Source organism: Sylvia atricapilla, chromosome 1 (genome assembly GCF_009819655.1).
Source record: "Sylvia atricapilla isolate bSylAtr1 chromosome 1, bSylAtr1.pri, whole genome shotgun sequence".
NCBI classification, from domain to species: Eukaryota; Metazoa; Chordata; class Aves; order Passeriformes; family Sylviidae; genus Sylvia; species Sylvia atricapilla.
The window spans coordinates 152,401,916-152,414,923 of record NC_089140.1 but is presented as its reverse complement, the minus strand read 5'-3'; the positions used below and the strand labels follow the sequence as shown (position 1 = coordinate 152,414,923).

General features: G+C 51.2%; 2 protein-coding genes across 5 annotated transcripts in view; both read left to right on the top strand.

The window, feature by feature from the left end:
• Positions 1 to 12,577, top strand: part of LOC136372624 (erythroblast NAD(P)(+)--arginine ADP-ribosyltransferase-like) — a 90,748-nt gene extending 78,171 nt beyond the window's left edge. The window contains exons 1-3 of one of the 4 annotated variants that reach the window (XM_066337349.1): positions 9,446 to 10,079; positions 10,656 to 11,440; positions 12,064 to 12,577. In XM_066337349.1, coding sequence (XP_066193446.1) covers positions 10,690 to 11,440; positions 12,064 to 12,149 — 837 coding nt within the window. In that variant the 5' untranslated portion in view covers positions 9,446 to 10,079; positions 10,656 to 10,689 and the 3' untranslated portion in view covers positions 12,150 to 12,577. Of the gene's footprint in view, positions 1 to 9,445; positions 10,157 to 10,655; positions 11,441 to 12,063 lie in introns of those variants that run through there. The other 3 variants (XM_066337339.1, XM_066337320.1, XM_066337330.1) reach the window with 3 other exon arrangements.
• LOC136361364 (NAD(P)(+)--arginine ADP-ribosyltransferase 2-like) lies at positions 3,324 to 4,531 on the top strand. The gene is made up of 2 exons (XM_066319259.1): positions 3,324 to 4,118; positions 4,484 to 4,531. Exons 1-2 carry the CDS (start codon positions 3,324 to 3,326, stop codon positions 4,529 to 4,531), a joined length of 843 nt encoding a protein of 280 aa, XP_066175356.1.
• Positions 12,578 to 13,008: the final 431 nt, after the last annotated feature.

Sequence of the window (13,008 nt, the reverse complement as noted above, 5' to 3'; positions counted from 1 at the left end):
CCAATGGCAGCAGAGCAAGACTTTCAGCCAATCAGCAATGCCCAGTGCTCTGGCCTTCGGCAACCAAGATGGCTGCCTTCGGGTCGGCATCATTTCTGGTTCTGGATGTGCAGGAACTGGAAGAGGATGGATCAGAGGACATGGGGCCCATGCTAGGGAGGGACTTCCCGATGGAGGGGGAGGGTCCTGACACATGGGTGGTACTCGACAGAAGGGTGGAATCTGTCACAGGGGTGGGACCTGACGCAAAGGTGGGAAACAAGAAAGGTGGCGGGAATGAATTCGAAATGGCTGTTCCCCTTGAGGGGCAGATGCCATTTTGTGTGGAGAAGGGAAGATGGATAGGATCAAAAGATGGTGGAACGTGGGTGAGGACAGAACTCAGGATGGGTTGTGTGGGTCAATCCTGAGAAGGGGAAAATGAGGACAGGAGATGGCAGAAAATCAAGAGCACTTTTGTGCCCTTTGGCTGTTTCCATCTCCCAACCCTCCCTGAAGGGACAAAGGGCTAGGAATGCAGCAGCGACAGAATATACAAAGTGGGAAAGAAAACTTCAGTTTTGAATGCTTAAAAGGCCCCCATAAACTAAACAAAAGAGGGGGTAAAATTTAAGCAATTAATAAACTAAAATTCCCATATAAAATTATGCCCCACCTAAAATTATAGTTTCCCTAACTCATGCGTAAACATCTCCTTTCAGTCTGGGAGATCACATTTCCCATGGGTGTCCCTTGTGGAAAAGGATTGCCCACCCACAACATCCTAAAATGTAAAACAAAACAAAAATGCCAGGATCCTGAGTGACTTACTGCCCCACTTAAACTCACAAACTCTGGTGGGTCCAAGCGGTCTGGAAGGTGTCTTGTGGGGTTGTCAGAGCTGAGTCAGTCCTCCATCCCCTTGGAGGGTGTCAGAGCTCCTGTCGGCAAGAAGTTTAACAAAATTTAAGTCCCTCTTCACAATCCAGCCCAGTGCCGTGTCCAGTTCTTTTTAGCACCATGCCCCGCTCTGCCCAGTGACATGTGCAACTCTGCCCCACACCATGTCCTGTACTGCCCAGGGCCATGTCCAGTTCTGCTCAGATCCATCTCCAGTTTTGTCCAGTGACATGTCCAGCTCTGCACTCCTCAGGACGGGAGGGACATGGAGATCCTGCAGCAGGTCCAGCAGAGGCTCTGAGGATGATGAAGGGACTGGACCATGAGACAAGGCTGCAGGAGCTGGGGCTGTTCAGCCTCAAGAGGAGACACAGCTGACAGGGGACCTCATCCCTGTGTATATGATGCCTTAGGATTTGGCTTTTATATTTTTCAGATCCTGTACTGCCTTAGTGTGTAACTCTAAAATTCCATAGCCTGTCAACTGCTGTTCTTCCATTAAATGCAGAATAAACAGCTCCTTTCTAGGCTGAAACTCAAGGACTTGTTATTGTCTCAGGCCCGGAAAAGTACAAATAAAAGTGAGTTAGGGCATTAGCAAACTGAAGTACTATGACTTCATTACCTGAAGTTGTAATTGGAAGATTAACCCCTGTTATGTAAATAGACCAAACTGATAACTGTATGAAAAACTTGTGATGAGTGTCCATCTTGGGGGCTTCTGCCTGCCCCAGGTGTGTCCATTGAAGGCTTTCAATAAATCCCTGCTTTCATTCTCCTAATCGTGTCTGGGCTCTGTTCCAGGCAGCCACTCCAAGGCATCCTGTAAATATACAAATACACTGCACCTTCCCTGTGCCTCAGCGAATGGGGAAAGGAGAAGGGCAAGGTGTGGCCGAGAGTTTAGGATAAAAGGAGGCTGCATCCTCCAACACCTCAAGAGAGAGACCCAAGGGTGTCTGGCTGTGGAAACTCTCTCCCTTTATTCGAATGAAGTTTCACGACTGCTGTGTGGACACTTGGCTCTCCATAGAGTAGCTTTTCACCACACAATGAAGGTTCTGGGTAGGGCTTAAAGGCTGACTCAAAGAATGATAAAAGAATGTAAAAGAATTTCCACAGGACAAAGAATGTGGTTCAAACCAGTGGCGAAAGAGTTAAGGGGAACTCCGGTGTGTTTTTGACAAGTTCTCTGAGTCAGAAGAAGCAGCGCCTGCCAAAAATGAAAGTTCGAGGAGAGGTCAACTGAGATATTGGGGCACTCTGTGAAGATAACCTCTCAGATCCCTGTTTAGGAAATGTTCAGGACAAGAAAATCATCTCCTGAGAGAGGCAGGGCCATGCAAATGTTATGGGTTAACACAACTTGGCTTTTAGTTGAAGAAGAAACAGTTTTTCTATAAGCACCTGTTAATTCCATTTGGAAAGGACAGACACCGATCGGAGGCCAATTTTAGATGTTGACACCTCATATAACCACGGAGGAAGCGGTATGTGCCTTTGTGAATACACATCTAATGTTGAGATGAGGCTGAGAATTTCCTTTTCCCTCCGTCCTCAGAAGAGGTAAGGTGACAGCCCAGCTTCTGCCGGGGTCAGGCAGGGCCGGCCAGACCCAGCCCGGCCAAGCCTTTCCTGGTGAGTTTTGGGCAGAGAGAGGGGAGGAGAACATGTTCTGTCCCAGCCTGGATGGGGTTTTCAGTGGCTGTTAAAACATCCTGCCATCATCAAAGCATCTCATCCAGGGAGTGGGCTTGGTGTCTGGGTTGGGGGGGGACAAAGGTGACCCTGGGGGACCCCAGGCCTTGGGTCAGGATGCTGGGGGCAGGGGGTCACTGAAAGGGGTACAAGGGACTGGGAGAGTTATTAGGTAATAGAAGCACTGGGAAACATCTGGAGGAGGGGGACACAGAACCATGGGAGTGGGATTCAGGGCTGGGGAACACTGGGATTGCTTGGCGGAGGTCAGGAAGTGACCCCAGAATCTAAGTCGGGGTCCTGCAGAGGGGCTGAAAGGACACTGTGAGGAAGGATACAGGACTGTGGGAGTGGGATTGGGGTTCTTGGGGCCAGAGGGACACTGGGGGTGGGCCTCCAGAAGTGACCCCAGGATTTGGGAGCAAGTTCCTGGACATGTCCAGGGGTCTCCTGGCTGGGGCTGCACCCCATTCCCCTTGCTGACCCCACTCTCCCTACCCAGTCCTTCATCAAAGAAGCCTCCCCATGTCCCCCTGTTTCCCTCAGCAAACCCTGGGTCCCATCAGTGTCTCCTGGGCCCCCTCAGTGTTCCCTGGGGCCCCCTCAGTGTTCCCTGGGGCCCCTCAGTGCTCTCTCAGTTTCCCCTGGTGTACCCCAGTGTCTTCCCTGTGTCACACAGTGTGTCCTCTCTGTGTCCTCTCTGTGTCCCTCAGAGTCCCACACTGGTCCTGTGGCCTCTCTTCTCCATGACCCCCCTGGCTCACACCCTGGCACTGCTGGCAATGGCCGTGGCCACTGTGGCCATCAAGGTGGTGCCCCTGGATATGGCCAAGAACTCCTTCGATGACCAGTACCTGGAATGTAGCAAAAACTTGTTGGAGAAATTCCAAGAACTCCAGGCCTCTGACTTTAGCAAGAATGAAGAGTTTTTCAAGAAGTGGAAAAATGCCACAGCTCAGTGGCAGAAGCAGGGGTCTGATCCATCCCCTCTTACCCCTGACCAGGCCATCGCCCTCATGGCCTACACCATGAACACGATGACCCTGTACAAGGAGTTCAACAATGCCGTGCGTGAGGGGGGAAAATCCAGCCAGAAATACCGGAATGAATTCCACTTCAAATCGCTGCATTTCCTGGTGACCCACGCCCTCCAGACACTGGGACACCCAAATGATTGTAAGAATGTGTTCCGGGGGGTGAAAAATTACCATTTCAATGTGAAGCAAAACGACGAAGTCCGCTTTGGGCAATTTGCATCAACATCACTGAGCAAAACGGTTGCTCAGGGTTATGGGCAGGACACGATGTTCAAGGTGTACACGTGCCATGGTGCAGACATCCAGAAATTCTCCTACAATAAAAGTGAGCAGGAGGTGCTGGTGCCACCCTTTGAGACCTTCAAGGTCACCGGTGTCAGTAAGGAAGGGAGCACAATGCATATAGAGCTTCACTCCACCGGGACCTCCAGCAACTACAACTGCGAGTGGCTGAAAGGTGACATCATGGGGACAACTTGGGGGGATTGGGGACACTCAGTGAAGGTTGGGACAAAGACACACAGTGCTGGGGACACCCATGGCCCAGAGGGGACAGGGGCACCCTCTATGGATGGGAGACATCGCTGCATGCAAGGACAGGGACAGCAATTGCTGGGCACAGAGGATGGGACATGCAGTGCCAGTTGATGGGGACAGGGATATCCAGTGCTGGGGACACCCACTGGGCTTGGAGGGACAAGGCCACCCATGGCTGGGCACAGGGGACAGGGACCTTGTTATGGCCCCCCTCTGGCCTCTACACCCTCAGGGCCCCCCCTTTCACCCCTTTCCCTCCTGCCATGGTCATCCTGATGCCTCCTGACCCCCTTCACCCACGGGATCCCTTGACCCCCTCTTTATGTCCCCAGGTAGGAGCCTCTCCAGGAACTCCCTCCACCTTGGGGGGCTTCTCCTGACCACTGTGGCCATGGCAGTGGTCATTCTCTGAGCCCGGAGGCCACCACGGTCACTGTGGCCTTGGAGGCCATGGTGGCCACCATGACCAGGAAGGCCACCAGGACCTGCAGAGAATTGAGGCTACCAGGGCTACCAAGGCCTGTGTGGCCACTATGGTCACTTTGGGCACTGTGACCACTCTGGGCATTGGAATCACCATGGTCACCATGGCCATTGTGGCCACCGTGACCCGTGAGGCCCCTGTGACCACTGTGGCCACCATGGTCACTGTAACTACTGAGGCCACCATGGCCACCATGGTTGCTGAGGTGACCAAGGTCACAATAACATGGGGTCCATCCTGGGGAGGTGTCCTGGGGTGACCGTGCTGCCTCTGTATCCCCAATCATCTGTTCTGTGTGTGCTGTGTGTTGTGTTCTGTACCTTTGAGAGTGGTTCTGAGGGTGAACAGGGAAGAAGATGTGCACAGTTTGTCTTGAAAAGTGTTCACAGTGACCAAGGAGAAGGTTTTTATTCTTTTAGTTACTTTAGCGAGCTGAGGCAAAGAGACTTCCTGGACTGTTGTTTTTTTTCCTTTTTTTCTTGGGATTGTTTAAATCTGCTCTGGACTGAAAACCCAGTGAAGGACTGGGATCTGACATCTGTGGCCCACCAGGGCCTGGACCTCGGCATTTTCCACCATCAGAGGGACTGGGACTGATAAAAGACTGATAGAGAGCCGAGCTAACTCCTGGCAAAAACTTCCTCAGTTTTGCCATCTCTTTTCGGAGCAGCGAGAGGCTTTATTGTTTAAATTTTTTTTTTTTTCTTTTCTCATGCTCGTCGGCATTTTGCTTGTTAAATAAATAGTTTTTTCCACTTTTCTCTGTGGAAATTTTTTTCCCAGACCAGCTGGGGGGAGGAGTCATTTGGGTTTGCTTCCCACAGGAACCCCATTCAGAGGTTTCCTCCCAAATTTGCCCGAAACCAGGACAGAAGGCCCTCTGAGAGCTATCCAGGAGGGGGAAGCACAAAGCCAGCAGGACCAGCGAGGGCAGGGCTGGAGCTCCCAGGACAGCCCTGGACAGCACGGACAGCAGAGATTGGGAAGTGCCTGGGGCTGGTTGGGCACTTCCTGACAGAGGGGTTGAGGGGTTTGGGAGTGCCAATGTCACGGCCACCTCCTAAAGCTCCTTGGCTGCCTCGCCTGATGTGTCAAAAAAAATTGTAGTTTACTCATCTGGAGTGGAAAAACTTGATGCTTGTTTGCCTGTTGTATATAACGTTCATCAGAAATTTGATTATTGCTGGCCAAGCCTATCAAAAAATTTAGCAAAATTTTCTGCTTGCTCACCTGAGGTATCTGCTACAGCTGTTTTAACGCCTTTCCTGCTGGGTGCCTCATTTCCTAAAATAAAACAATTCCTGATGTTTTTATTAGTGGCAAGTTTAAGCTTTATTTTTTCAATCTCATTCTTCATAGAGGCACAGGAGAAATGTTTCTCCCTTTTTCCTCTGCACTCCCTTTTCACTGCAGCCCCTCAGGAAGGACCTGGAGGGACTGGAGCATGTCCAGGGAAGGGATGGAGCTGGGGAAGGGTCTGGAGCACCAGAAGTGGCTGATGGTGCTGGAGGGGGAGCCTGCTCAGAGCAATTAGAAAAGGATGAATGATCAGTTTGGAGCCACTTCTAAAGTTCATGAGTTGAGGGAATGCAACAGAAAAAGTATTGGGAAGAAAAGGAGAAAATCAAACAGAAAGAAAAAGAATGAAAAAAAATATACAGAAAAGAGGCACCACCACCCATCCAATAATGTAAAAAACCTGACGTTTTACCAGGAAACCCTTTTTTCTTTACAATCAAGGGATTTTCCCTCTTCAGCCCTCACAGCTCCTGGACTCGCCGTGGTTGTGTTTCGGGAAGTGCCCACCGGAGGGCAGCAGCGGGCAGGGTTAAACAGCGGCACTGCGCATGCGCCGCCCCCTCAGCCGCAGTTCCGGCTGCAATCACCGGATGGCAGCACGAGCTGCCGAGCGCCCGCCCCGCCCCATCCCAGCCATGGGCGGAGCATCTCACAATGGGATGATGGGTCATACAGGAGGTCCTTGGTGGCCCATTAAAGAGAGATAACTCCCGGAGGGAGTTATCTATGAGTCATGCACAAGGCATTGATGGGCCATGAACTGAAGATGGTGATAGAATACATCCTAAACTACAACCCAGGACAACAAGTTCTGCTCCACAGTTCTGCCCAGTGCCATGTCCAGCTCTGTCCAGTGCTGTGACCAGCTCTGTCCAGTGTCATGTCCAGCTCTGCATTCCTCAGGACAGGAGGGTCATGGAGATCCTGCAGCAGTCCCAGCAGAGGCCGTGAGGATGACAAAGGGACGGGATCATCTCTCTCACCAGGCAAGGCCACAGGAGCTGTGGCTGTTCAGCCTCAAGAGGGAACACAGCTGACAGGAGACCTCATCCCTGTGTATGTGATGCCTGAGGATTTGGCTTTTATATTTTTCAGATCCTGTACTGCTTTAGTGTGGATTTAGAACTCCACAGCCTGTCAGCTGCTGTTCTCCCATTTTATTCAGACAAAACAATTCCTCTCCAGGGATGAAACTCAGGGACACTCACGGTCCGAGACCCTGAAAAGTACAAATAAAAGTAAATTGGTCTGTTAGCAAATAGGGGGAATATGACTTCATTACCTAAAGCTGTAATTGGAGGATTAACCCCTGATACACAAACAGACCAGGCCTATAACTGTATGAAAAACTCCTGACCGTTTTCGATCCTGGGTGTTGCTTCTTGGAGGCTTCTGCCTGCCCCAGGTGTGTCTATTGAAGGCTTTGAATAAACCCCTGCTTATATTCTTGTAATCATGTCTAGCTTCTGTTCCGCATTGCCACTCTAAGACATGCTATAAATATAAAAATTTATTGCACCTTCTCTGGGCCTCAGCCAATGGGGAAAGGAAGAGGGCAATGCGGCTGAGACTTTGAGATAAAATAAGGCTGCGTCCTGTGAAACCTGGAGAGAGAAGCCCTGCAAGGCTATTGTTGTGGAAACTCTCTCCCTTTATTCAAATACAGATTAAAAACTACTGTGTGGACACTTGACTCTCCATAGAGTGGCTTTTCACACCACAGCGAAGGTGCTGGGTAGGGCTTAAAGGCTGACTTCAAAATTATCAAAGGATGTAAAAGTATTTCCACAGGACAATGAATTTGGCTCAAACCAGTGGAGAAAGAGTTAAGGGGAACTCCAGTGTGTTTTTGACATGTTCTCTGACTCAGAAGAAGCAGCACTTGCCGAAACTGAAAGTTTGAGGGGAGGTCACCTGAGATATTGAGGCACACTGTAAAAATAACCACTCAGATCCCTGTTTAGGAAATGTTCAGGACAAGAAAAGCATTTCCTGAGAGAGGCAGGGCCATGCAAAAGTAATGGGTTAACACAACTTGGTTTTTAGTTGAAGAAGAAACAGTTTTTATATAAGCACCTGTTAATTTTCTGTGGAAAAGACAGAGACCAATCAGAGGCCAATTTTTAGATGCTGACACCTCATATAACCACAGAGGAAGCTGCATGTGCCTTTGTGAATAAACATCTAATGTTGAGATGCGGCTGAGAACTTCCTTTTCCCTCCATCCTCAGAAGAGGTAAGGTGACAGCCCAGCTTCTGCCGGGGTCAGGCAGGGCCGGCCAGACCCAGCCCGGCCAAGCCTTTCCTGGTGGGTTTTGCGCAGGGGGAGGGGAGGAGAATATGTTCTGTTGTAGCCAGGATGGGGTTTTCAGTGGCTGTTAAAACATCCCACCGCTACGTTGTGGGGGCTGCTCCTCACTCTTCTGGGGACTCCCAGGCAGAGGAAAAGGTTGGGGGTAGAAACCCCACTGGGTGAGATCATGAGACCACAAAGCGGCTTCAGCAGCCAGAACCCTGAGATTTTGACCTAGCTTTGGTGCAGCCTGGCCTCACCATCTTCAGCCACTTCCTGGGGAAGAACCGCAGCATTGTGGCAGGACTGTAAAATGCTGCTATACCTTCTCGAAGCGTCTCCTTCTGAAGCCGCTCGGAGCGGGCCGTAGGAACAGCCATTTCAGGTCCATGCACACACACACCTCAGTGAAGGAAAGACAGGAAGGGTCTCCTATATATTTCCCAGCCAAGTTTATTCCAGCATGCTGAAGGGATCTGGGACAGAAGACCACGACCATGTGCTGCTCAGGGGTTGAGTACGGGGTCAGTGGCCAAAGGTCTGAGGGCACAGGGGAGGTACAAAGGGTGTGAGGGATGAACAGCTGGGGAGGGCAGGGGTAAGTGACCAATGAAGGGAGAAATCCAGGCTAGATTGGCAGTAGTTTTGCAAGGCACCATGAAGGAAGTCTTCTCTTTCAGCCTGGGCAGGGAACTTTTTGGTCAATCTTCCCAGGGCAAAGATGGAATTTTCCCTGAGGGGGTTTTTTAGGGTTCCCACAAGAACCATCATTCTGTCCGCAGACCTGGGAGATATTAACGTTTTTCATGTCAGATGGGGCTTACAAAAGCACTGGCCATTCTCTGAGTGAGAACAAAGTGATTGAGGTGTAAGGAGACACAGCATGAAATGGAGGTCAGTGAAGAGAGAGTAAAAGCCTTAGGGTGAAGGGAGATTGAGGAGTTGCCTCCTTTGGGCTGGATTTCTGTTAGCAGGCCAAGAGAATGGACTCAACTTTCCCCGGAACATTTAGAATGCTTTCAGGGGGATTCAGAGTTCTAGTCATAGCCTTGGACTGATATAACTGAGATTGAATAGAGAATTTTGAACAGAGGAAGATAAAGACAAAGCAATATGGAGCCCTTTGCTCCCAGGGAAAAAGACTCCTCTGTTTCTTGAGAAGAAGATGATTTTGCAGACAGAGGAAGAGACCGTTTGTTTCATACTGGAAGAGGCAGCCTTAAATGGTACCCTAAAAGAAGCAGATGTGGCCCATATGCAGTTGTGGGAAAAAGGTGCTAATGGCAGGGGCCTCACAGTTTGCAGAGTTTCCGGGCGGCTGCAGATTTGTGACATGGGAGCCACCAGAGAACTGTTTTCTTGTGGTGATGTCTCCATGGGAGTTTCTAAGAGAGGCTGCTCTTTTTAAGAATGGATGAAATATTATTTTAGAGTGGTGAAACGGACTGAAAATCCCAGGTTTTGTCTCCTTTTGTTGTCAGTGGGAAAGAGAACAGTTGTGGGGGAAGGGGAAGTGCTGTGAAAGTTTCGTTTTGATTCTCATTCTTTTCTGTTTGTGTTTGTTAATGAATTTATTTTTACAACTTTTATTACTTGAGCCTGCTTTGCTTTCCTCCTAATCCTATATCACACTAGGAGAAGGAGTAGATGATTTCAACAAACACTCAAACTACTACACTAAATTTGGGAATTAGGAATTGGTGAATGCGAAACCATTACAGCAAATTATTTCCCAGAAAAGTGCTGTGTTTGTATTAGATAGGAGGCCAATTTTAATGAATATTTTTTATTAGGATGGATAAATTCCCTGTGGCAAAGTCCCCCTGAGCTGCAGGACCCGGGGAGATCCACTGTGAGTCTAAGCTGAACAACAATTCCGGCTTTGTGATCCCTCCAGTTCTGTCTGGGAGTTCACTCCAGCTCATGTCGGTATAAAGGGCTCGGGGGACACTGGGGACACTTGAGGGGAACAGGGGACTGTGGGATTGGGATTGCGCTCCTAGGGGACCCTGTGGAGTCACAGGACTGGGGTCATGGGAAAGAGAAGGGGAACACCAGATGGTGGGAGTGGGATTGGGGTCTGGGGATGGGTGAATGGGGGACACTGGTGGGCTCAGGGAGTGAGCCCAGGGTTTGGGTCAGGGTCTCAGGAGGCTGAAGAGACTTGTAACCATGTGAGTAGGATTGGGGTTCTGAGGCAGTCAGATGAACATGGTACTGTGGGATTTGGGTTGGGGTCTCTGGCAGAGTGGGGACATTGGGGAGGCATTATTAACCCCAGGATTCCAGATCAGGGACACCAGGCATGTCCAGAGGTCTCCTGGCCAGGAGTGCCTCCCTTCCCCCTGGGCTGACCTCACTCCCCACCCCAATGCCCCAATGAGGAACCTTCCCTGTGTCCCCTCTGTGTCCCCTCTGTGTCCCACAGTGTCCCACCCTGCTCCTGGTGCTCTCTCCCTGCCATGGCCCCCCTGGCTCTCATCCTGGCACTGCTGGCAATGACCTTGGCCACCGTGGCCATTGAGGTGTTTCCCCTGGACATGTCCAAGGACACCTTTGATGACCAGTACCGGGGCTGTGGCCCTGCCATGATCGAGGCATTGCCGGCCCTCAACAGCTCCGAGTTCCAGAAGAATCGTCTCTTTGCCCAGGTCTGGGTGAAGGCCAAGGCTGAGTGGCAGAGGAAGGGGTCCCCTCTGTCCCCTCTATCATCCCAAGACCAGGCCATCGCCATCCTGGCCTACACCATGCTGGACCTGCACAAGGACTTCAACAATGCCGTGCACGTGGCCGGGCGCTCCCCCCAGGAATACCGGGACAACTTCCACTACAAAACATTTCATTTCCTGCTGACCCAGGCCCTGGCAACGTTGAGGGAAACTCAGGGGCCGGAGTGTCGGGACGTGTTCCGGGGTGTGCACAGGTTCCTGTTCAAGGCAAAAAGTGGGGACACCGTCCGCTTTGGTCGATTCACTTCAACCTCACTGAGCAACAAAACTGCCAAGTGCTTTGGGGGAAACATGGTATTCCAGGTGCACACGTGCCACGGCGCAGACATCCAGCAATTCTCCATGTATCCAGAGGAGGAGGAGGTGCTGATCCCACCCTTTGAGATCTTCAAGGTCACAAATGTCACCAACGATGGGCGGACGTCATGGATCCATCTCCAATCCAATGGGACCTCCAGCAATTACAACTGCGAGTGGCTGAAAGGTGACACCACAGGGGCAATCTGGGGGGATGGGGACACCCACTGTGGCTATGGGGACACCCACGACAGGGCACAGGGGACACAATGACACTTACTGGGAATGGGGGACAGGGACACCCACTCTGAGTGGGGGCACAAGGACACCCAGTACTGGGGACAAGGGCATGGACACCCAGTGCTTGGGACACCAAGTCTGCTCATTGTGAGCAGAGGTACAGGAACACCCATGAGAGGGCACAGAGATGGGGACTCACACATCTGGGAGGGAACAGGGACAGTCTTGCCAGGGAAGGACAGGGAGGGGGACATGGAGGCCTCTGTTATGACCCTGTCCCTCCTTGCTAAAGGCTGAATGTGGGTGGGCTGGGACTTCTCATGGCACTCCCTGAAACCTGGCACCTCCATGGCACTGCCATTGCATCCCCTGACCCCTGTCACCCCTAAGCCCACCATGACCCCCCTGACCTCCCTGGCCCCTGCACCCCCTCATGCCCCACCCTTACACCCTATCACCTGTCACCTCATTGGCATCTATCACCCCTGTAACCTGTCACCCCATATTATGGCTGTCCCTGACCCCCTGACTCACCCCACGGTCTCCCTGACACTCCTCTTTGTCTCCCAGGTGGGAGCATCCTCAGGACCCCCTTCCACCTTGGCGGATTCCTCCTGGCCACCACAGCGATAGCAGTGGCCTCTGGGAACCTCTGAGACACAAGGCCACCAATGTCACCGAGGTCAATGTGGACACTGTGGCAATCACAGCCACCATGGCCACCAAGGTCACTACAGCCATGTTGGCCACCATGTTAAGCAAGACCACCTGGACCTCCAGAGAAATGAGGGCACAAAAGCCTTCAAAGCCACCAGTGCCATTGCAGTCATCTTGGCAGCTGTTGCCACCATGAGGTCACTGGAGCTGCCACTGCTGTGGTGGCCGCTGTGGCCACCTCTGGCCACCATGGTCACTAGAATCACCAAGGCCACTCTGACCACCATCATCACCAAGACTCCTTGAGCCACAAGGCTACCACAGCCACTGTGACCACTGTGGCCACCAAGGCCATTGTACAAAGACATTCCAATAAAAATTCTAACAAAACAATTCCACGAAAGAATTCTGTCAAAACCAGCAAAAAGAGACAATTCTTAAGCAGAGCTCGAGGTCACTGAAACGCAGCGGAAAGAACTCCACAACTAATGACAGTTGTTAGAGCAGTATGTGTTTATCAACGTTGAGATCTGTGGGGAATAATTTCACCACAGACACACATACCCACCAGGGAACTTGCCCCTCTTATTATTCCCTGAGGTCTTACATATACATGACATTTCACGGTCCCCCTTCATACATATTCATTCCCTGACCCCGCCCATCCTTGCTTGGTATGGTAATTAACCCCACGCCCTTCTGAGCGTGCTCAGTCTGTTGTTGTGGTGGTCTTCAGGCTGTAGTGGTGGTCTTCAGGTGTTCACCTCTTCACCTTTATCTTTCCCATGCATGCTTTGGCCCTCTTGGCACATTTTCAAGGGAACACACCATCTTAGAGTCTGTGTTCTTTTCTCTATC

Excerpts from the sequence above, each read along its gene's own strand:
- LOC136361364 (XM_066319259.1), top strand. The coding sequence starts at position 3,324 with ATGACCCCCCTGGCTCACACCCTGGCACTGCTGGCAATGGCCGTGGCC. Across the intron at positions 4,119-4,483 it reads ATTGGGGACACTCAGTGAAG|GTAGGAGCCTCTCCAGGAAC; the intron begins GTTGGGACAAAG and ends TTATGTCCCCAG.